The following is a 23677-nucleotide window of genomic DNA, read 5'->3' as shown; positions in this document are numbered from 1 at the left end:
TGCACCGAGGGCCAGAGGGCCCGTTGCCTAGCATTCACGTCTGCTTCCCATTAGAAACTTAGGCTTTTGTGCTTCCCCAGTGTCACATTAATTCAGAATAGTGCCACTAGGTAAATTCTTAGGTCTCAAACTATGTCCTTAATCCCATCTAGCTGGGAACCCAGCTGCAGATTGTGGCTACCAGGTGTGTCTGAATTGTCTGAGAAGATGGTATCTTGTCTGCGTTGTGGCATCCAAGACTAAAATAGTAAGACAGGAAGGGAAGGCTATTACAGATTTGTCAATCCTCATGCACTTGTTGTTCAGCACCCTTGTATAACTGTATTGGTATTTCTAATAGCAACAGTCATCAAGTTTTTAATTGCTGTGATTATCGTAGTGCAAACTGGCTTTTACTGTGGCTTGTGCTTCATGGTGCCAGGCAGAGCAGCTAGCTAGAAACTAGAAATTTTCCATCTGCTGAAAATGTCAGCTCTGGACAAAAAAGAAAAAGCAAAAATGTTGTTTTGTCAGAGTGGAAATTCTAAACAGTATTTTGGTTTTGGTTCTCTGTTTGTTCCAGTGATCACCTGCCTAAAAAAGCTATATCAGGCAGTTGCTATACCAAGAACCACTTACCCACCCCACACACACATGCAGCTGAACAACCAGGATGCCTGTAGCAACTTGAAGTTGCTGTACTACAGGGTTCTGGGCAAGCTCACACGGTGTTAAGGCTCTTGCCAAAGTCTCTCACATTAAATAAGCACACGGACACTTATATACTTGCATCTGGTAAATCATTCATATGTGGCTTCACAGCCAGTGTCAACAGTTTTAAGATTTCTGAGTGCTGAGTTCACAACATGAAAAATGTCATGGGATAGCCACTCCCTACCACCTGTTATATGGCCCTCAAGACTGATCGCTGTCACCGAGAACATTGGTTTCCACTCATAGTGTCCCAGTGAGAATGGCAGCAGGGCTGAGGACAGAGCTGTGCCATGGGTTCCCCATTCGTGGATGTCAGGTAGCGATGGGTCAGGTTACTTGGCCTCTTTTCACATTGGGGTGGGGCCTGGCTTAATCCTGAATGAGAAGGAAAGAATCGCCACCTCCTGCAGTCTGAGTTTTCTGTAATGGTTTCCCCAAACGCAGAGCAAGTCTGGCCCTGCTTTGCTTCTCCTGAGCATTAAAACTAGAACCCAGGTCACAAGCACCTGCCTCTGAAAAACCACTTGGCTGGGGTGCTGGGCACCAGCATGGAAGATGGTATGTTGAGACAGGAGATTCCTCATTCTTTGCTGTAACCTTTTCAGCTGGACTGTCTGTTCCTTTCCCTTGATTTGCTGTGATTGAACAGTATACGCTGTCTCTGACAGTGTAAACCAGCTTAGCTGCGGGGATTCACACTTTAATGGGCAGCTTGCCACATACGTAGACGTAAGATATAATGCTAAAGGCCAGATACTTCTCTTATTCAAGGAGAGTAATAAAGCAGATTTTATTTGACTTGTATAAATCCACTTTAATTGGCTTTCCTGCTAACACTTTCATTAACATGTAAATTAGCTGTCCTAGAGTTGTTAATTTATCTTTGCAGAAAATGTTGGATATGGTCATATAACGTACTCTTTCTTTTTTACTGCTCTTAATGTTTTATACTGAAATGTGCCCATAAATATTCACTGTATTTTTTTTCTTTAAAGAGGAAGACGAAGAGGCTAAGGCTCTGTGTCATATTGTAGGAAAACAACTATCTTGCTTCAGCATTAGTCACCAGCCTGCTACCATGTTAAACAGACACTCAGGTAGGAAGCTGAGCACTGGGTTTTATTGGTTTGGCCTTTGAAGGGTTTGGGTTTTTTTTTTTTAAAGTGTCCGGCAAACAAGGGAGCAGAGGAGGATGCCAGGTGCTCAGATGACGGCACATGCTCTTACAGGGTGTCTTGAGTTCACAATTTGGTGGTGGCAGTGAAACAGGTAGGCATTGCAAGTAAGAAAATGGCTGAATTCCCAGTTTCCAAGAAGCTAAGAACAAGCCAATTAATTTTTCCTATGGAAAAAAAAAACCACCCTGAATTTTCTTAATACATCTTTTCTGCAAAAAAAAATCTGAAGAGGTTGTTTTCAGCTTCACCAACTGCTTAAAAATGCTCTCCTTCCTTTAATAATAAAAGATCTTGATGCTTCTCTTAACAAGTTACCATGACAAGTTGCAATCTGTTTATCATTTTTAACTGCCTGCTTTGCACAAATGGCATCTATAGTGTACAGTTTTACTGCACGGGCAAGGCAAAAGCCTGCGCAGCTTGAGCAGACAACAGACACATTTAGCACCATGGATTGTCCTCGCCAAAATCTTAGGCTTCTGAGAAGCTCGACTGCTGGCTTGCTAATAAATGAGAGATGACTTCATCATGAAGCTCAATCTGCCTTTTGCTGAGCAGCAACACTTGGCGAGTCAGCCCACCCCGGTAAGTGACCTATAGACTCACTTGTCCCTATAGGCTCTGGTGGAATGCTGGGTAAATGTAAGGGAGGAGCAAGGCAGGCGCGAAGGAGGACTTGCCTGCAGTTTCCACGGTGGTTCCCTGAGCTAGGCTTTGTAGTCTGAACCACTGAACGTGATCATCTTTTAACGCTTTTGTTTGCAGAACCTGCACAGAATAGATGATGGTAGCCACTTGCCCCTTAGTCTTACTCTGTGTGTTGCAGCTGCCTCCTAGGTATGCTCACTTTATGGGCACACAGCATGCCAGAGCAACAGCTTTATTTACAGCGGTGCACATGCTGCTTACATTTGTCCTCAGTCTTAGGTGTAGTTGCCCAAGGCTAGTTCCCTTTCTTAGCCTTCCCAGCTCATGTCCAGTGACCGTGTTGTTTCTGAGGGCTGCCTGGCCCTCTGTGCAGCATGGCCTTACTGCAGCTGCTGAGGTGAACGGGAAGCATCTGGCAGCTCCTTCCCTGGGACAAAATAAACAAGACTGCATAGCTGATGATAGCAGAAACACACAGTGAGAGAGGTAGCTCTACACCCTTCCACCCCCCACCAGCCTACCACTTCGGTGTCCAAGCTGAGCTTCAACTCATGCTTAGGCCACAAGGGACAGTTCCTCTCTGCCAGGGGGTTCTGCCATTCCCAGTCATCTGCTTGGGGCTTAGCTTCAGGATGCAACAGCATGCGTTGTGTGTGCATAAACTCAAGATCCCCAGACCAGCTCTTTCCTCATCTGCACCGTGGAAATAAAAGCCTGACATGGCATTTTTCTTACAAACACTCAGGAAGGGAACAGGGACACTACTGATTAAACTGTCTTTAGCATCAGAGAGTCATATGCTAATGACCTGTGTCATCAGCAGGTCTTGGCTATTTACTGTATTTCCACAATATTTTCATAGGTACTATACAAGCAGACTATAGCTTTTCTTTAAAAAGGGACTGTCATTGTCCACGTGCTGTTTCATTGTAAAGTATGTTGTTTGGCATTGGCTTGCTGTGAACAAAAGCCAGGGTGAGTTTTGGTACTGTGGTAGAAAACCAACTAGGGCTGCCTTTGATCTCACTGGAGGTCAGAACAGTATTTCGAGAGGTTACCCAGCCCTTACAGAATAGCTGAGGCATGTTACAACGGTGCCATTTAACAGCACAGCACTTACAAGAGGGCTGTTGTAATATGGGGGTTCACTTGCCTGGTCTGGAGTAAAAACAGGCATTTCTTGGTGACACCTGGGCGCCGCCTCTCATGGTTCTGCTTTACAGCCTCATAGTACACACCTTTCATTTTACTTTCAACACAGGAGTCGATTTGACAAGGTAAGTACTAGGGCCTGCTGCCACAGCAGCTAGTTGAGATCTACAAGAAGATACTGTCTAAGCCTGGTGTCCACAGTGGAAACTTAGTAGCAGAACGATACCAGTGCTACTGCTGTAGTTACACCCTAGGCATTCCCCTTTTGGATGTTTGTTCCAGAATAACTGTAGCAGTCTTAACTCTTGAAGATAAGGATGCTTTATTTCAAGTGACAGAAAGTGATTAATATATAAATTCCACAGGAAAAATGTTTTTCTCAATGTCTTTTTTCCATATATCATTACATGTTCTTACATATGATTTGTACCTGAAATGAAATAAACCATCTTAAGATGGATTAATAAAAAGAAATAACTTAGAATAAAGAACTTTTCAAACAAGCTGTAGATAATGTTAGGTTGTATATACACTTCCCTCCAGGGGCAGTATCTTTATCTTTAAACATGAAAATGAAATGTAGCATGGACAGATGATCTATTTCCTTAAATAAAAATCCTTGTGCAAAAGATTTATTTTGCATCATAATTATGATTTCTATAGGAACATTAAAGGGACAAAATTTTACAATTCTAAATCAGTATTTGTCTTCATCAAGGTATTTTTGTTTTGTTCTAAGACAAGCAGTCTGTTGAACCCTTCTGACAGCGCACTACTGTCTTCATCATCACTAAATGTAACCCAGTGACTGAAATTTTTCAAGCTGGGGTGTTTTAAATTTTCTGGACTGTGTGCTGGAGAATTAGCTGAAGGAGGGCAGGAAGAATCCATGTCCAGGTCCAAAAGACTGGTGTTCTCTGGAAGAGAGCAGGTATCTGAGAGCTGTGGATGCTGGCCTTCTGCTAGAGGAGGGCCCTGAAGGTTGGCTGCCAGTTCTGCAGCATTTGGTGCCAACTGCTTAGCTGTGGTGTCTTCTGGGCTGGCAGAGGATGTAGGAGCTGAGAGCACAGACTGTGTGGGGACATGAGTGTCCTGAGTCTGGGGGCAGAACCCAGGATTGTTATTGTTGGAGTTGAACATTAACCCACTAAAAAGCAGGTTGTCACTGCTCTGGAGAACTTGCAGGTGAAGAGCTGCAGGAGCTGACTTCTTTCTCCGTGGTGGCACCTTTGGGGCAAAGGAAGCATTGGTGGGAGGCAGTGCAATGGCCTCAGCCATGCTTGCTGAGGGGGGCTGCCTTTCACTGCTCCCCCTGATCTCCTGAGGCTTCCCAGGTTGTGGTGTTCTGGGTTTAGGGACTGGAGCAATCCTGGTTGGACTAAGAATAGCTCCAGCTTCTAAACAGGGCTCTGGCAAGCTGAAAGGAGACTGTGCTGCCTGTTGGTCAAATTGCTCTTCTGTAGACGTAGCCTAAGGGGGAAAAGGAACAAGAAATTTGAGAAAAAAAAAAAGGGTACCTTAAACTCTGAGTCACTACTAGTGCAAGTCTTATTGATGGTGTTACTGAGAAAAGTTGACAGTAGTGGAAGGGAAAAAAAAACAGTACAAAGAGGAGGCTTGACAGCACACTTTTACACTGCCCCTGCTTGGTTCTGCTCTCGTGCATTGTGCCTTGGACCAGTGCTCATTTACAGAGCGCTATTATTTGAGGACAGGGATCCTACAGCCTGTTTGTTCCCTGTATGAGAAATAGATCTGTTTCTGACCATCTCTTTTTCATGTTAGGATTTTGCTCCAGGCCAAATGATCACAGTTCTGAAGAGTTATTTATTTGTTACATCTCTCTGCTGACTAACATTATTTAAGCAAGAATGCATAGGGAGGGCGAGATTAATGGGGCCATTAGCACATGCCTTTGGGTATGTTCTGATACATAAGGCTGAAGGACAATTAGCTTAAACTAACCCAAGAAATGCACTAATGGCTCTGTCGTGTCTCACTGATGCTAGGAACTGAACCTAAAAGTAAACTCTCAAAGTACAGTCTAGCATATATTCACTGTTTAAAGATAAATAAATAACTGGAGTCCAGCTCAGACTGACAGAGCAGGGGCTGCTTCAGATTTCTCACATTCAGTGTGACTGAAAGCATTTTAATTCTTTTATTACTCTCCCATAGTATTAAAATATAATATACAGGCTTTTTAATGCAATCAAAATATCTAGTCAATATTTCATGATGGACTTATCCCCTGACACTTCTGTCTATATGCTGCTGTTAAGTTGACTACACTTGATTTCATGCTTTTTTAACGAGAGGTGGATTGGGTAGAGGTTTTCAAGTACACAACCCCCATCTGAATTCACTGAGATGGAGGAAGGAGTGGATAGAGTCAAAGTAAAATAGACATATTCCTGCAGGAGACTTCATATAACTAACACCAAAACAGCAGTCCCTCTCAGCACCTTTCAGGAGTGCCCTGGGAATGGCAACAACATACGCAAATAATAAACAGACCACCCCTTGTTATTGAATGTTTAAGGGAAGGGCACCCACTGTGTTTTCTGACTTTTTTTTCTTGTGTGAATCTGCTAAGTAGAGATTGCACAAAGTCTGTGCTAGAGAAGGAGTTTAGAGAGAGAGGGATAGAGAAGGCCTTCAGAAGGGAAGGTAAGGCAGGAGACCGAACAACTTAAAACAGAGCTTCCTAGCAGAGGTACTGTCAAAGAAAGACTATGAAAGGTTATATTTGTCTCTCTCTTGTACTTAAAATTGCTTTCACCACTAAAATACTCATTTTAGCAGCTCTCGAGGTGAAGAATGACTATCTTCATTGTAGAGACCCAACAGAGAGACAGATTAAAACCCCAACACCTACAGGTTTGTATTTTTAAGAACCTGAACTCTTGAGTAGAATCCAGAATCCAAAGTGAAAGGAAGTGAAAGGCTGAATCCCATTATAAGGTGTATGAGAAAAGTTAGATGTTTCTGAACAGGACACAGAGCAGCACACTGATCAAGAAGCTGCCTCACATCAATACAGAGCAGACCACTCACGATGTGGTCAAAAGTAAACACTGATAAAGAAGGGATGAGTCTTAAATCCTGACAAGGTTTAGACAAACCAGAAGAAAAGTAACAAAATCTAGGAGAATGGACTAGCAAATAGAAAAGCTGAATACAGCTGAGTAAGGAACTCAAGGCACTTTTTCCTTTCTGATCTCCTAGTACATTTTTATGCCTTGGTGACTACAACACACAAAATCATTTTAGTGCCTGCTGGCTAAGAACTTTAAATGACAGGACTTCATACAAGTTGTTTTACTGTCCATGCCTCTTGCCATCCCTCACACTGTGTAATGGAGGCTGGATGCATTTTGTTGCAACTGTCTTACGTTTTCCACCTTGACTCCGGTCCTTTGCAGAGGTGCAGGCTTCTTCGTAGTCGGAACTTTGGGTGGTGGACGATGGGGCACAAGCACTGGTCCTGCCTGCACCCCTTGAAACGACGTTGACTTTGTGATGCCGGGCAGAGGCTCAGGTTTGGTGAAAATTTGGTTTCTAGTTGGAGCAGGCTTTACTGCATCTTCCTGCAGTCCTGAAAATCAAAACCCATTAGTGTCTTGGCTTGATCAGAATGTAGCTTCAAGATCGTTTCTTTCACAGTCATGTTTCCCAGATGTGTGTGCCTAAAGGGAATGTGCTCAGGCCAAGAAGGTAGGTTTTAGAAATAAACACAGACCTTTGCAATCCTGTCACATTTGTAGGAGGCAGTTAGGGAAAAATTCCCACGTCTGTAATCACTTCATGCCAAAGAACAGTGCAGTGCCACCATTTAGCCAAGTGGATAAAACACTGGCTGGGAGTTCAGGAGCACTGGGCGCAAGTCATGAGTCTCCTTTTGCCCTGGTTTCCTTATCTGGATAATCAAGATAATGATACCAAGCGCATCTTGTGCTTTGAGAAGAACTGTAAATGCCAACTGGTGGTACAGCACAAGGGACTGAAAGTGATGCTGACAGGACTAGTTTCCTTACCAACACTGAGTGGAAACTTAATGTGAATTTCAAAATAAATGGAGCGTAAATCTGATTTAAAAAACAAACGAACAGCACCCTCCAAGGAACAAACATCAAGATGGCTTTATGATATTTCTAATTAAATTGGATTATTCCAAATTGCATTTGTTCTATTTACAAATGAAAAGGGATGGGTTTTTTCTCCTAAACTGAGAGCCTTACAAACTCAGGTAGCTATTCAGAGTCATACTGCATTCTTTTTCGTTCATACAGCATCAGCAGAAAGACTACTCGCAACCCTGGAGGGTATATTCACACTGCTTAAGTTTCAATACCTAAGCTAGTTTCCTGCTCTAACCTGCCCTTGCAAGAAGCTCTCTTCTCCAGGGATCACAGAGAGCCTGCACACAGAGGAGCCTTTTAGCTTCGCTATCAGATGAAGTGTGGTGCAAGCTTCTATCTAGGTTACAACTATACTTGCTGTCCAAATGTGAGCAGAATCCAGGTTATTTCTCCCATAGCTGTATTTGCTCTCTAGTCCTGCTTGGAATAGTGAGCATTTGCTAAATAGAGCGGCAAATATCCTTTATGCAACTCCAAGCTAACACAGGCACCATCAGTTTAGGAAGATCACATCTTTATCTTTTAATTTTTCAGACTAAATCTGGACATAATAACCCAAGTTGCTCCTTGTAACAGATTCTACAACAAAATACACAACTTGAGTCATCTTGACAAAAAAGGTTAATATTATCAAAACTGACAGAGAACACCAAGTACAATCTTGCAAGAATGTGTTTGTCAGTGTTCAGGTGAGCTTCTGAATAGAAATATGTGCATCTGGGCTATGACAAGAAGGATGAATACACCTACAGTTTTCTTTAAATAAAGATTTTTAGAAGTCAGGTAGAAAGCCGTGCTCACCTCCTTTAGCTTCCATTAGACATCTAATAACTTCTTCCGCTTCCTCAGCTGTGGTGGTTTTGAGCTGCTTGACATTGTAAGGTTTACTTATTCCAGTCCGGACTTTAGGCTTAAAAAAAAAAAAAACTCAGAATAAGTCATCTTGAGAAAACTGTTTTTTCTTGTACACCTGTAATCTTAGAGCTAAGCTCACGCACGTGTAAAGTTCTGGTTTTGCCAGTGGCTATTCCACAATCTATAAATACTACAGAAATGGTGGGGAGGGTTTTGGCAGATCAGACAGGCTTACTGCCACAGCTAGACAGACCCTTGGCCATCCCTTGGTCAATACAGTAGGGTTCTCATCCAACAAAAGAGGAGTCAGGAGGTGTTTCCACATTCCCATCTTGGCCTACTCAGCGGGCTAGCAGCCTTGCTGGCGATGGGCAAGACTTTGCCGGTGTGCTGGGCACTAGCATGGCCCATCAAAATGTAAGAATTAAAGCATATTATCATGGTGCTGAAAACTCAACTTAGCATCTGTCAGAAAGCAGCACGTGGAATAAACCGAGAGTGTCCTGTCTCACACCTTTCTCTCTCCTCTTTGGCCTTTCTAATTCCTGGCAATTTAGTAACATTTTTCTGGTTTCTAGCATGTCCTGCAGTCTAGTATTACAAAACAAGAAGTTCATCTTAGCATTTCCAGCTCAGACACATGACTTCCTTCCTTGTATGGCAGGTTCATCAGGTCTGTGATACTCAGTGTCTACCGTATCTATGTAGAGGGGGGACATCAGGACAATGCTGAGTGGCAGCACTCACTGGCTGCTGAGGGGCTCCAGGTAGCAGCTTTGCCGTTGCCAGGATGGAGCAGTTGGAGTGGCTTCCTGGAGAGGGGGAACCATCTGAGGGGGACTTTTTGCCTGATGTTCCAGCTGAAAGAGGAATAAAAATGGCTTTTTACATTCAAGAGCTGGTACAACATTTTTATCTGCAGTGGAGCAAAACCAATGTGCTCTGAAATTGTTTGTGATAAATAAAAGAGACCCTGTCACCCTCCTTGCTCCTCCAGGGGCAGACATATTAGGCAAGACCTTCTGTAGGACAATGGGGACCTTGAGTCCCTCCTGCCTGAGTGTCAAGAGCAAGACACTTTAACCTAGGAGGAGTGATGGGCTGAACCGTTACTGGTCTAATCTAAGGTAAAAAAAAAAAAAATCTCAACACAGAATAAAATGCTGAAATCTTGAACTGTACCAGGAAGCAGTTCCTAGTTAGTCTTGCTTTTATTTAATTAATTAAATAACCTCAGCTAAGCCTTAACGCTGCATTCCAGGCACAAAAATACAGATACCAGTGTTGTCACTACTGCACAACAGACTCAGAAATGAATGGGAATAGTCCCGAAGAACTCATCTTCCAGCAGTGAGTCTGACAGAACCTTTAATTTAAGACTGGAAAATATACACAGAAGAGAGACTTTTGGGCTGCAAGAAAAACATGATCATACCGAAGGCAAAGATGATTATGCTGATTTAACACTCAGCATTCACCCAGAAGTAGCCATAAAAACCGGAGCAGCATAGCACTGATGGCATCTCAGGTGGATAGAGCTTAGGTAAAAAGCATCACTTCCCCTTTGTGCCTCACTGATAATCATAAGCCACTTTGCATTTCTTTCATAAACACATAAGCAAGCAAGAATTGCTTGCAAAGCAGAAAAGGACAAAAACTGTCCAGAACAAGTATTCTGTCAAAACTTTATAAAAGGAAGAATACAATTAAGTCAGAAAAGAACAAACTGTAAGAAAACACTCAGTGACTTTGAAAGGCAGCAGGCATAAATAGTGGTATTTATTTTATTGCCACAAGGTGGCTAGTCAACTCACTAACCTTAGTGATGAGTTAGTATGAAACATACAGGCTGTTCCATCCTCACTAAAGGCATTTTTTGTGGAGTATTTGTCATCCTAAAGACAAATTTCTCCCATTGCTAACTGCAGCCATAGTCAGGCTGAAACAGACTGGGAAGCAAGTATAAGTACCTCCACAGCCTGACATTTCAGAACAAGATATTACTTTCTGTGTCACCCAGAAACAGCGGGCAAAACTGTTCAGCTGGGGCCAACACAACATTAAAGACAGTTGAACTCACCAGGAGGGGGAGGCCTCTGTGGCGGCTGAAGTGGCCGAGGCCTGGTAGGAATAGACAGAGACCTGCTTGGAGTCCGGCGGTGGCACTCCCCACTTGCCTCCAGCTCTCGCTTTAAATCAGCCAGGTCTGTATCATCTAGGGAAATTTCAGAAAGGATCTGTATTAGATACCCACTGGGCAAGATGCACCAAATCCAGGTGCTCAGGAGAGAGGCAATTATGAACGGCAAGCTTCAACCAGGTATCTCAGCAACATGACATGGCTCCTTTCATATGGCTTTGCTCTCCCCGAATGTCTCCCTGCTCCCACTCCAGGAAACATTACCCTTTTGTCAAACACTTCTCTCTTTTTCCAGCATTTATTAATTGTTTGTGCTGACACAAAGACTGCCTGCATATGATTTCAGGGTTACTAGTCACCTTGTTAGATATTGAGCTTTTCACAGCCAGACTTGGCGGCAACCCGCTCTCATTCAAACTGTGTCATGGCAGCCATGAGGAGGCTAGTCATGGTCAATCCCTTGCTCTTCCTTCCTAAACACAGGAATTCACTGTGGGGATTAGACAACTTTCCTGGCTCAGGAGAACTGCTTTTATACCAGAGAAAAATCTGTCTGAATGGCTCATTCATCACATCTCTGCTTTCCAGCAACATCTCCTAACAGGTACCCCTGCCTCAGTCTGCTAGCCCTTGGCTGTACCTTACATGACGAGGCTATTAGACAGTTTTTCGTCCCATCTAAGCCTCTCTGACAGCTGGAGAGGCAAGAAGTAGGGATTGCTTTAGTCTCCCAGTCTGCAGAAGTGAGGGCATTCACTTCAGTTCTCTTATCCTGCCATGGCTGCCCAGCCATGCAGCTCTGGTCTTTACGGCTCCAAAATCCACTGGGTTTAGTTTTGTCCCTGTGGTTTGGAGAGGATGGGGAAAGAATTGTGTAGCAGCAGTCTCTCATACTTCAGGCATTTTTACACAAGTTCCTGTTTTGCAGAAAGCTGTGCTCTGCAGGGAATACTGAGCTACCTCACAGTTTCCTACTCCCACTCAGCAGCGGATGGCAGCCACATTAGACACAGCCTGTGATCTGCCCAACCCACCCTCCCCCTTCTCTCTGCATTTTCAATACTTCTAAGCTGCAGATACAGGCTCACCAGTAGGATCCAAGGAGTCATGCAGGTGCCTAAATGCACAGCTTGAAATTCTGGCAGTAACACTGAACACAAGACAAAAACCAGCCACCACCACTCTATCCCTTCCCCTCAAAGGCTGCTGGTTTTAAGCATCGGCTCCCAGGAACATCAGTTTTGTGGAGCTATGCCCTTCTCTGACCTCAGAAACATATACACACCGTTCTGCCCATCACTGGTTTCCATCTGTGTCTAACACCAGCTATACAATCATCATACCTTCGATTAGGAGTTACTCAAGCAGAATTGGAAGCTTATGGAGGCATCTGAAACTGCAGAGACTCTCAAGATGGATTGAATATATCATATTTTGAGTTGTGTGAGATCATGACCCCACCTTGACCTCCTTCAAACTATACTTTATAATCTCCATTTACTTTGTGATATTTTTTGTGGAGAAGAGTTAGTGCAGGTGAAAAGAATCACTGCAATTCTCTGTAGCTTAATGAATCATCACACAGTAGGACAGAGGTGTTCAGAGGGCAAGGCATCCTATAATACAAAGTGATTGGCTTCACAGTATTTAATAACAACAGATTACTCCTTGGCTCAGGGCTAGGTTTCTGGGTCTGGCCACACCGCACCCAGCCTATGACTCAAGGTGGGCAAGAAAGCTGTATATCACTCTGATTGTTTGGAAAATCTGTCTGTGTAAACTTAAGAATTTCATTTAATCTTTCTGAACTCTACTTCTGACTCAACCTTTGAGGGTATTAAAAGTTTTCACTTTTATGTCAGAAGACAAAGCACTTCTGAGAGAGTGCAGAAAGACAGCTACTGAATCACTTGCTGTCATGAAGTGTTTAATACGTGACCCAGGCTGTCAATGCTTGGTCACTGCAGCATGTCCTGATCACATCCTTGTAGAAGACCACCACCAACTTGGCTAGTTCTCGCTGCAGTTTGTATTCTCTCCACAGCTTCATCTTCTCTTTACCAAGTCATTTCACAGTGATGTGCAAACAAGCGAGGTGACCAGGAAAAAAGGTAACACCTATCTGAAACACTAAAAGAATGAATATACCTGTTGTGTGAACCTTGATTTCTTCAGAAATGAATAAAACAGGAACAAAGGAGAAACTTTAGGCTTCTCTGAAGTAAGTTATTTGAACACAACAACCTCCTGGACTGTCCAGCTTACCCTTGACTGCACTGCCACAGCTATTGCTCAAAGGACAGGGCCAAGCCCATCACTGAATCAACAGGATTCCTTTGGTTTCATTTTGCTCTGGCCCTCACCAACAAGAAAATAATGGACAATTTTTTGTTACATGCTCTGGTGCTGAACGACATCAAATGGATAAAAAGACTTAATTTCTCCTGATTATAAAAGGAAACCAGCATTTCTGAGCACTCCTGCCTTGCCCTGGGCTAGACAGAAGGAGGATCTAAGCTTTATTATTTGTATTGCTGTTATGCCTGAGGGCCTCTGTTACAGTCACTAACTCAAGGGGGGTTGAGCATGAACATGTACCAAAAGGATGATCCTTATCTTTACAGGACCTACAACGAAAATATAAATGAACAGGGAAATAGAGACAAAAGGAGAACAAACAACAAACCTTCTAGTCTTACTTTAAGGAACGTCGATAATTTACCTTTATACAGCCGTGGGTTTTGTTCAGATTTGTTTGAATGACCTATGGATGCAAAATGTCCACAGCCCTCAGGCATATCTTCTGCTGTGTCTTCTACTAGGTGTTGACACAAAGCATCATCTAAATAATCATCCTCATCCTCCACTATATCACCTGAATTAAAATATTAGATAACAAAGACTTAGTGAGCAAATGCATTCTCTGTCTCTCTCTACTATCAATCAATACATTTAATATCTGCATTGGGCAAGCTTCTTGTGTAACCCATGTGTTTCATTACAGTTTGTTTCTACACAGACAACTGTACCGTACCTTGGATTCGCTAACATATGTTATAACACTAAACTGATAGGATGGGCTAAGCAACAGTTCTCTGCCCAGGCACAGTGCTGGGTCATGGCTTTAGTTACAGTCCTCCTTTTAAGAAGTGTGGCTTCATTACAAATTAAGGTATCGCTAACACTCATACTGTACCTTCCCTGTGCAACCAAAGTCAGCGAAGCAATTTCTCACAACTTTGCTTAGAAACCTGCTGCTCACCTTCTGAGTCATAGTCCAAACTTGAGAAGTCAAAATTTTCTTCCAGAAGACAGGAGTTTGCCGTGGGGGACATGGGGGCAATGCTGTCCCGTTTTCGAGCAATTTCCTCCTGAAGGCCCTTTAGCCAGTCCTTGGTCTTGGGCCGGATCTTCACTGTTCTACCTCTGACCTAATGCAAAGAAAGAGTTGTGTCCCCTTTGCCAAGCAACTTCACAGAACAAGAACACCTGAACAGAATAAGCAAGTGCCACCAGTCTATTGTATAACTGTTTCAGAAACTGATATAACTAAAGCTTCATTTCAGAAGCTAAATGAAAAGGAAGCACTCTTTCTATCCCCAAAACCAAGTTTTCAGACTGTAACAATATTCTTGAAAGAATGTTAGCTTCACAACTCGAAAGCACTGCTGCCACGTTTGGGAAACACTTGAGAAACAGGTGAAACATCAAATATCATCAAAAAGATACTGTGATAGTAATAATGGTGTAGGAGGGTTCCATTTTTGAGTCAGTAACTTTAAAACACACAAGAATTTACTGATGCCATCTGTAAGGATACTCTGCTCAGAAAATCCCAGATATGATGGTTGATGTATATGGAAAGCATATTATTAAACAGATTAAGACCACAGTTGCTTGTATGTGTTGCTCCATGACATTTGTAGTGAGAGGTATCCAAGGCATCAGCTTAGGCAGCAAAACTGCTTTGGAAAGTTCCTGAATCAGGTTTCCAGCACATTTATGCAGTGTGCACTTACAATTGTGTTTGGGTCTGTGCTATAAAACAATATATCAATACATCAATAAAATGAGCCAAATTAATATTTAAAAATCCAAATATGAAAGAAGAATAAGGGTTAAATCCATTACTTCAACGTTGAGTTTATAGTGCAGCCCCACAAACAGTTTTGTCAGCATAAATGAGGGGGTTGATGAATTGTAGACTATGTGCGTGGGAAGGAAGAGCAGGGGAGGGGAAGGTAAACGCCTACTGCTAATGCTGAGTTTGCCATGGAGGCCAATGAATCATGTTGTTCCAGCTTGGTAGAAGGAGCTCATTTGATACACTTAAGAGAAACAAAAAAATCTCCAAACCACAATCGTGAGGATGCTTTGGCAACAGTATAAAGTCACGCATAATCTCAAGAGAACTGCTTCAAGTGCCAGAACAGTGACCGAGTCCATGTATTCTGCAGTGGTATCAGAGGTCAGACACTAAGCACCACTTAGGAGCTCCACAAACTGTCACCTCCTGCCTTCCTGAAACTGAAACACTGCATTAAAGGCTCAGCAGCTATGAAAGCTAAGAACTTTCTTTAAAATAATGCTACTTGATTTAGCTAGAAATTCAACTATCTCATTCTAAGCAACCACTTTTGAGAAATTTGTTATGAAATTATTATTAGAGGTTTGAGAGAGTCTTACTTTGACACCATCTATATCCATAACACGAAGAGCTGACTTGCTGTCTGCAAATGTCACCAGCATTTGACCTCCACTGATCCTAGTAAAAAAAAGGCAGAGGAGAGAAAACAGTGCATTTTACTTCACCATTGAATGAAAAGCCTTAAAGGCAAGTGTGATAGTTTTTGTACAGCTATGTATTTGGTTTTAGTTGTATTTTCCTCACAACTCTACTTTTTGGGGAGAGGCAAATGATCTATGAATCCCAGATGAGGTTTTCCTCTCCCCCATCTTCCCTTGTGTGACCTCACCATCCTGCCCTTTAGCAGGGTGCAAACCTACCCTGAAGGTGTGACCTCACTACCCTGCCCTGAAGCAGCAGTGCAAACATCCTGGCAGCCGTTGACAGGATACGTAGTCCAGTATCTACGCTCCCTCTGTACTAACAGCAATTAAAACCAAACCCAAACAAAACCACCAAAGCATGTTCTTTTCTTGTTCCTTTTCTTCACAAGCAAAGTGGTGCTATTGTTCCTGCAGGGCTACTTTTGAACCCTAAACTTGTATGTGGTACTTCATAAAACCATACAACAACAGGTCATCAGTTTTTGCCATTAAGAAATGGGTCAAATAGAACATAAACAAGTTTCTGGTCTTGTTTCCCAGGTCAGCTGTCAGGTCGTTTGCCTGTATTTCTCAAAACAGAAGTCCCACAGCTATGCTGGAGCCCTATACAGAATCAACCAGAATGAAATTAAACTGCTCTGCCAGAAGGTATCACACTCTCCCTCTCAAACTGCAAGAAGCCATACTACTAAAAAATAAGCAAAATGACCCCCAAAAGAAAGGAGAGCCAGCCAGGAAATCCTAGTAAGTGTGAGAGAGTGCTGTAAGAGAGTAGACCTCCTTGGAGGAAGTGAAGCAGGGCCCCAGGGACCCACCAGCAGAAGCAGTGCATAGAAATGAGGCCTGAATCTAAAGGTGATGATTCACATCAAAGCCTCTGCTTTACAGTGCTCTACTGAATAAAATTCTTCTCCACTCAGCCAAGAGAGCTGTTAGACTATTTCTTTAACAGGCTGATGAGAGGTAAAAGATATTCAAAATACTTATATTCAATTTCTAATGAAGAAGTCAACATGCAGTAAAGGAATTCAGCATACTGCTTTCTAATACAAAATTAATCCTATCAAGACAAAAAGGGAATTTCTAGTCTGTGTTTTCGAATAGATGACACGCCATTTCAGATTCCAAACTTACCTGACCAGAACAATAGTGCCATAATCCTCAAACATTTGCATAAGCTCTGTACGCAAGTCCTCAGGAAATTCATTTTTCTCTTCAGGCATTGGTGATAGCAGATTTACCACTACTGTGGCATCCAGTGGTCCCTGGAAAGATGACACTTCCTGGAAAACACTCTCACGGGCAGCTTCATTAACTTCCTGAACTTCCACTTCTACAATAGCTAACACTGGCCTACATGAAACAATGGAGAAATGCTTATTTAAAATTAAGATCAACATCACCCAATAGGAAATGCTTATATAAAATTAAAATCAATGTCAAGCAGTAGGACAGGTAAGAACTTAGTTGTGTGAAGGACAAACAGTGTCTTGTTTAAACTCTATACATCTATGATCATTTTTAACTCCACAATGTCAAATCTCATTGCAAATATTTAATTAAGCCTATATAACTCAGAAGGAAGTGAGTATTATGTATGTTCTACACAGAAAGAGAAGTGGAACAAGTTACTTAAGGTTTCACTGCAAACAAGCACTGTGGCTGGCAATACAACCCACAATTTCAGAGTCTGGTGGATTGTTTAAATTTTCCTGCAGTGGAAAACCATGCCTTGAGCACTGTTAATTATATTTACCAGCCCTGCATTAGCAAGGCTGTGTAACAGTGAGGACACACCATAAAGGAATTCAAATAACAATCGTGTGTAGCACTTCTGGCAAACCTTCAGTCCAAAAATACCAGGATGCTTCACTCATTATCAAACAGCTGTCTCCCAGAACATCTATAGATCAGGAAGGCAATATAATATTTTCTGTTAGACAAGGCCACATAAAGATGTTTTCTTCCAAAAACTAAGGACAAGGTACTCTTAAGTGTATAATGTGGTTATGTAGCAAACATATGTCAATCCATCACATTATAAGCAGTCAACACTGCAAACTTGCTTCTTCAGCCATTTCTTACAAATGACCTCTCTGTGTTAGACCTAAATAAAATTGAGAAAGCTGTCTGAAAGTGTAAAGCTTGTCTCATCTCAGTGGATGCAATCCCATGCTCGGATTTCCACCTGCACATACACACAAAGCAGTAACTGGGATGGCTGCTCTTCTAACTGTCAAAATTGCTGCCTCCTACTTGCAATAGATCAGGCTCTGGAATACGCATTACCAGAACATATGAAAGCAACAAGAGCAGCAGAGCTAGAAAGGAGTAGTAAAGGGAAAAAAAACCGTATAGGAAGTGTTAAATATTTCTATAAGCACAGTGAATCATAATGCATTTCCATATGTCACCAAGATATAGCTAAGCCCTTTTACCATCACAAACCTTGGGAAAGCAAACCTGCTGACTGTAATTAAAAAGCAGGTTTTGCAGTCAAGTTTGCTGAAATAGAAAACCAACGTACAACAGCCATGTTTCACAGATTGCATCCTCAGGGTCCTATATAATGAGCGCTGCAGTTCCACTGCGCTTTGTGGAACACAGCAATGTCAGACTTGACACAGAGAAATTGATTGCAAGAGACATGTTCTTCCTTTGCTGGAGGAATACAGAACAGGCCTTGCATGCAACAGCGCCATGAGAAGCACAGAGCCAACTACTGTGGGTCACTGCGCGCTGCTATGAGGAACAACATTGTGGCATTTCCACAGGGCACACAAGGGGTGAGACAAAGGTTATTCTGAATGCAAGGGAGCTTTCAAGGTGTCTTTATTACAGAATTTGTTTCAGAGAAGTGAAGCAGTGTTGAGTTTAACAAGGAAAGGTCATTCACATCCCTAAAGACAAATTAGTGATATGGACCAACCATATCACATGCTTTTGTTTCTTCCTCCTTCTCCCATCTTCATTTCTAAGGGAAGTGCAGACGCCCAACACTTCACTACTCTGAAGACGTCACACCTGGACCTATGACATGGCTTATGCCCCTTCAGGCCACGCAGTCCCAACCTCCCTCCTCTCTCAGAGCAAGCGGAGTGGGAGTCCATCAGAGCAGCTTGTTTTGGTATTGAAGCTTTCCAAAACCAAGCAACAGAAAGCCCTCAGTTTTCTATACTGGTTACTACAACTTATGCAACCCTTGCTGAGATCACAGCGTAGCAAGAATCAGTATAGGACCATAGATACTTGCCACCCTGGTATAAAACCCACCATGAGGGGAAAAAAAACACCAAACAGATACTGAACACAGAATAAGGGTGTAATTCCTGTTACAGTCAGACTCAGTCCCTCACTCTGAAGGTGTAACTCAGTATGACACATTCTAACTTGGCAGCCATTTTTTACCTGTGGTCAGATGCTTGCAGCTCTGCTCTCCCATAGTACATCAAGGCTCCAGGGGTCCAGGTGTGCCTGACTTTAGTTTCAGCACTCAGATCACTGTCTAGAAGATTGATCTCTCCAGCTATGAAGCACAAAACATGATTTAAAACTCACTCAAAGCTAGTTTTACTAACAGTTAAAAGCTATTTTATTAGGATGCACTTCACAGACCCTAGTAGTGGGACTTGGTTTTTTTTTTCTTGTACATATCATTCAAAGTAGAGCCTGTATCCTAAATGATCTAGGAGACTAGGAAAAAAATACAGAAAGGACAGGGAGTGCAGAGACAGCTGATCACTAGAATCAGACACGTGCAAAGTGGTTAACCTGAATGTCACCCAATCAATTACCTGTACAACCTGGGTTGACAGAGTCATATTAGCACTTTTCCTTCTGCCCCATTATTGAGTATAGAAACAGACACTGTACTTGCAAAATACACTGCAAATCTGAATAATACACAGGGATTGGAGAAATAACACACAAGAGATGGGAGAAGGCAAACCCATGCAAATCCAACCTCCGAATATTTCTTTTGCCATGCATTAAAGTGACAGAAAGTCCTCAAGACATTATGCTAGAGTGAGGTATTATATTGCTGTCAATAACAGGAAAGTTTTTAGGTCACTGTTTGGGCTAATGGATAACTCTATCTCTTTTCTGTGGAGTTGAAAATGAGTTAATACGGAATATGGCATTTCATCTAATCACTCACACTGGGGCTACACTTTCTTCTCAGAAGGCAAACAGTCCTCTAGCCTATAGCAGCAAAAAGCAGCAAGGCAAAAGAATTAGAGCCGAGAGGCAGAAAAGCCTTGCCACCAGCAGTAAAGGAGAGGAACTCTGGCAGCAAACTAATCAGAAAACCTTTGCAGGGCTGGGAAGGTGGGCGAACAGACAAGCGGCCAGTAACATACCCACATGAGCTAGCTGTGGGAGGCCTACAAGCTCTAAAGAAAGGAACCTGCCTCAGAACATAGGACCTATCTAGTGGTCTGCAAGAGCTGTGTGTACTCCATCAACTAAAGTCCTCCCAGGGGCAAGCCTTGCCGTGCAAAATAAGGAATATGCATTGAAAATGCTGAAGGGTTTTCTTTCTCCTAAGATGATAACACTGAGCACAAGAGGGCTGTTTTAACTTCCTTATGTCTCAGTTTTTCTTTCCCAGATTACACCTATGTCAATGGTTTAAGCTCTTCATTTTACTTTATTTTTCATTTCTTAAATAAAAGTGAGTAACTATCACATTAACATGTACTCTCTGATTGCCCTAGTTCTGCTTTGCAGTTTTTACACCTAGTGTACACCACTTGCTTGGATTCCAAGAAGTAGTTCCCAGACATGTGAAAAATCACATCTGCAGGCACAAGCCAAATTACCTCTCCTGTGATTACACTGTTAATATGAATTTGTTCAGATTTTATAAACATTGGGAGATAGATGTACCACCAGACTGAAAGAATGGCTATGAAAACTGACCCTGGATATATTCTGTTGTGCTGGTCACTCATGACCTCAAAGTACTTTATAAGCACTAATTAATGAAATCTCCCCAATTCCAGAAACTAGCAGAAGTGTTCCTAAGAATTATCGAGGTGGAAGAAATTACAGAAAAGTGCTTATACATCTACTGAGGACAACAGTTATGATAATCTAGCCATTATAACATGGGAACTTTATGTGGACTAATGATTCTGTTGAAAAGGAACAGAATAATTTCTAGATTGCTACAGCTGGATTGTTTTCAGTTCCTCAGTAAGCTCCCAGCACCTTTTCAATCTGTAGCATGAAGCCTTGGCTCATATGCCCAAGAAGAAAAGGCTCTCTCTCTCTGCAAGTTATTCCAGCGAAGACAAAAGAACATCTGCTTGAGTAAAGCCACTGCAATTTGACTAAGCCTACGGGCGGTCTAAAGACAGCTCTCAGACCAGAACTCAACAACTCCTTTCCTCACCTTTCACTAGATTAAATCTCCTTATGTGGGTTCTGGATGAAATCTAAAACAACTTTCAGATAAAGAAGAAGGAAAGATCCTACGCACCTGTTTTTTCAAAAGGCAGTTTCTTTCTCCACCAAAGCACTCTGTCAGTCCATGCTGGGGTTCTGCACTTATCACTTGTATCATACGCTTCTGAGCCAACGTCGTATTTATATGTTGGTCCAAAATTAATAGTCCCTTCATGGAAGTCTTTAAAAATCTATGAAAAGAAATACCATCTCTTTGATTAAGTTACAGATGAGGTAGGTACCATCATGATACATCAACTTCCTTGCAAACAACATTCTGATTTTTAAGCAACTACAAACTACAAACAAGGGTCTGAAGATGCAACTTTTTCACTCTCTCAAGGAATTAGACCAAGCTAACATGCAGGTACTCAGGAAAATGAGACACACTGCCTTACTTTTCCACTGGATTTTTGCTGTTGTAGTTGATCAAATTCCAAAAGTGTCTTCCAGTCTTGACGTTTGAGAAAATAAAAGACTTCCTCATATGTTAGATCAATGCGATAGTTAAAATCACCACACCAGAAGACATAGTCATGTGAGAACACGCTCCGCCCCTAGTTTAAAGGTACAGAATGTTACAGAATGTTAATGTTAAATCACATTCTCGAAAACACCTTTTAAATTCACTGAAATGTACAACTCAGTCTCTCTGAATTACAAAGTACTGGACCTACTTGTCACATTCTATTTGTTAAAATCCATCTTGTGCTACAACGGAATGGTTCCTTCACCGTCTTTTGCATCCCACTGAGCTGAATTTTGTAAACAAGAGTGTCAGACTCTGTCTCCTGTTTCCTGAAGGTATGTCTAAGCTGGGATGCCAGCTTTATATTCACAATTTGGCTATCATGAATATTAAAAATATGTTTGTTTCCCTAACACATTTCACATGCATATATTTACATATTCTAAATATAACACCAAATGTGCTTCTGGTACTAAGGCACATTCACCAACAAAGGTCCTGAGTAAGAACAAGCTCCAAATTTGATCTTATATGCACATAATAGTTTTGTAAATGTATTGAAATAAATTATCAATGAAAACGCACTCCAATTCTAAGTTTAACATCCTATCCTCTAATCAGTCTTTTTTTTTTCTGTCAAGCTATAAACCTCCAAAACTCAGAGATTCATAAAGGAAATGTGCCAGAGCTGTGGCTGTCACAGCACTAGAGGGCAGTCTTTATATACATTATAGACACAAGGTACATTTAGCTATTGTAAATGTAAAGGACAAAATAGTTAATGAGGTATTAGAAGGCAAAACTACCATAAGCACAACTTTATGGCCATTTGGAACAGATATTCTATGCAGGACATTCAGACTGTCAGTATTAGTTCTTACATAAAGCAACTGATTGATATGTCACATGTGCCAAGCCTCTAAACCTTGCAAACAGGGAGTTAAAATTTTATGCTTTTCAACCTAAATGCCATTTTCTGCTGACTAACCAGAATACACAAACTAGTCCATTCCCTCCTGGCTTAGGACCTCTCCAGAGAGGTCTGAGAAAGCAAGCATTGTGGAAATTAAAGCAACCAACATTAAGGGAAGCAAAGAAGCACTGCTACAAAATCCCATGGGTTATCTGCTGGCCTGAGGAGACAAGTGTGAAATAAAACACTAAGGTGATTGATTTGACACCATTTAGGGGAAATGTTATTCATACAGACCAATACTGCCTACTTGTCACACTCTGAGAAAAGCCAGCAGTTCTCTGACAGTGAGACATTCATGAGGACAAAATGAAGGGAACAGAAAGTACCTTATCAGTGACCAAGGACTGACATATCATAGCCGAGCAGGAGCAGTTTAAGCACTGATGTGCTGAGTGGCACAGATGGTCTTTTAGGAACCCATACTAACTACCGCCAGCACGAGTTATCAGTATCATGCTCTCCAGCTCTAACATCAGTCACCTAGATCTTACCCATGAGGCCTTACAGATTTGTCAGTTAAATTGCACCATTCTGAAAGATCAACTTGAAAACTGTTCAAAGGTGATGACTTTTCAAGCACTGCAGCAACCATATTTTTTGAAAGGTGTAGAACTTTTGTAAAGCAAATGCTATACTGGGTGGTATCTGGTCTCCTGTGAAACATGCTTCCTTTTCTTTTTTAATGTTTTCTTTACCATTTTCTTTTATGCCCATTCTCCACAGCACTGAGATGACTTCAGACCAGCCTCAGACCAGCTCTCATAATGTAAAGATACAGCCTTTATTCCCAGTGTTTTTTGCATATGTACACCTACACTTACCATTGGAAAGCTGAGTTTCTGTGTGATTTCTTTATAATCTTCATTCCTCTCTTTTACCTGAGTCTGTCCAGCAGTTAAGTGACTGCATATAAAGCAGAAACTGGTACTATAGAACTGAAAACGAATGCTCACTGCCCCTTTATTTCCAGCTTTTCCTCCCATTCCTGTCTTCACAGTGTCTATTGCTACGTCCCTGTATTTAAAAAAAAAAAAATGGAAAGAGAAGAGAGTAAAGTGCTGCTGGGACAAACATTCAATTAACTTTGACTGCAACATAAAGGAAAAGCCAGTTTACAATGTCATGCTTTCTCCCATCCAGAAAGTTTGCTGCTTTTAGGTACCATCTTTTAGGCTGCAAAGT

General features: G+C 42.0%; 1 protein-coding gene across 3 annotated transcripts in view; it reads right to left on the bottom strand.

The window, feature by feature from the left end:
* Window positions 1–3971: 3971 nt before the first annotated feature.
* SYNJ2 (synaptojanin 2) overlaps window positions 3972–23677 on the bottom strand; it is a 68351-nt gene continuing 48645 nt past the window's right edge. For all 3 annotated transcript variants that reach the window (XM_074818858.1, XM_074818859.1, XM_074818860.1), the window contains 13 exons: window positions 23317–23509; window positions 21449–21607; window positions 21085–21241; window positions 19008–19125; window positions 16734–16952; window positions 15495–15573; window positions 14071–14239; window positions 13531–13683; window positions 10749–10883; window positions 9416–9528; window positions 8615–8723; window positions 7067–7269; window positions 3972–5141 (listed from right to left, as the gene is read on the bottom strand). In XM_074818858.1, the coding sequence (XP_074674959.1) occupies window positions 4356–5141; window positions 7067–7269; window positions 8615–8723; window positions 9416–9528; window positions 10749–10883; window positions 13531–13683; window positions 14071–14239; window positions 15495–15573; window positions 16734–16952; window positions 19008–19125; window positions 21085–21241; window positions 21449–21607; window positions 23317–23509 (2593 nt within the window). In that variant the 3' untranslated portion in view covers window positions 3972–4355. The remainder of the gene's footprint in view (window positions 5142–7066; window positions 7270–8614; window positions 8724–9415; window positions 9529–10748; window positions 10884–13530; window positions 13684–14070; window positions 14240–15494; window positions 15574–16733; window positions 16953–19007; window positions 19126–21084; window positions 21242–21448; window positions 21608–23316; window positions 23510–23677) is intronic.

Source organism: Strix aluco, chromosome 3 (genome assembly GCF_031877795.1).
Source record: "Strix aluco isolate bStrAlu1 chromosome 3, bStrAlu1.hap1, whole genome shotgun sequence".
NCBI lineage: Eukaryota > Metazoa > Chordata > Aves > Strigiformes > Strigidae > Strix > Strix aluco.
Note: the sequence above shows the minus strand (reverse complement) of the source record. Positions and strands in the feature narration are given on the sequence as shown.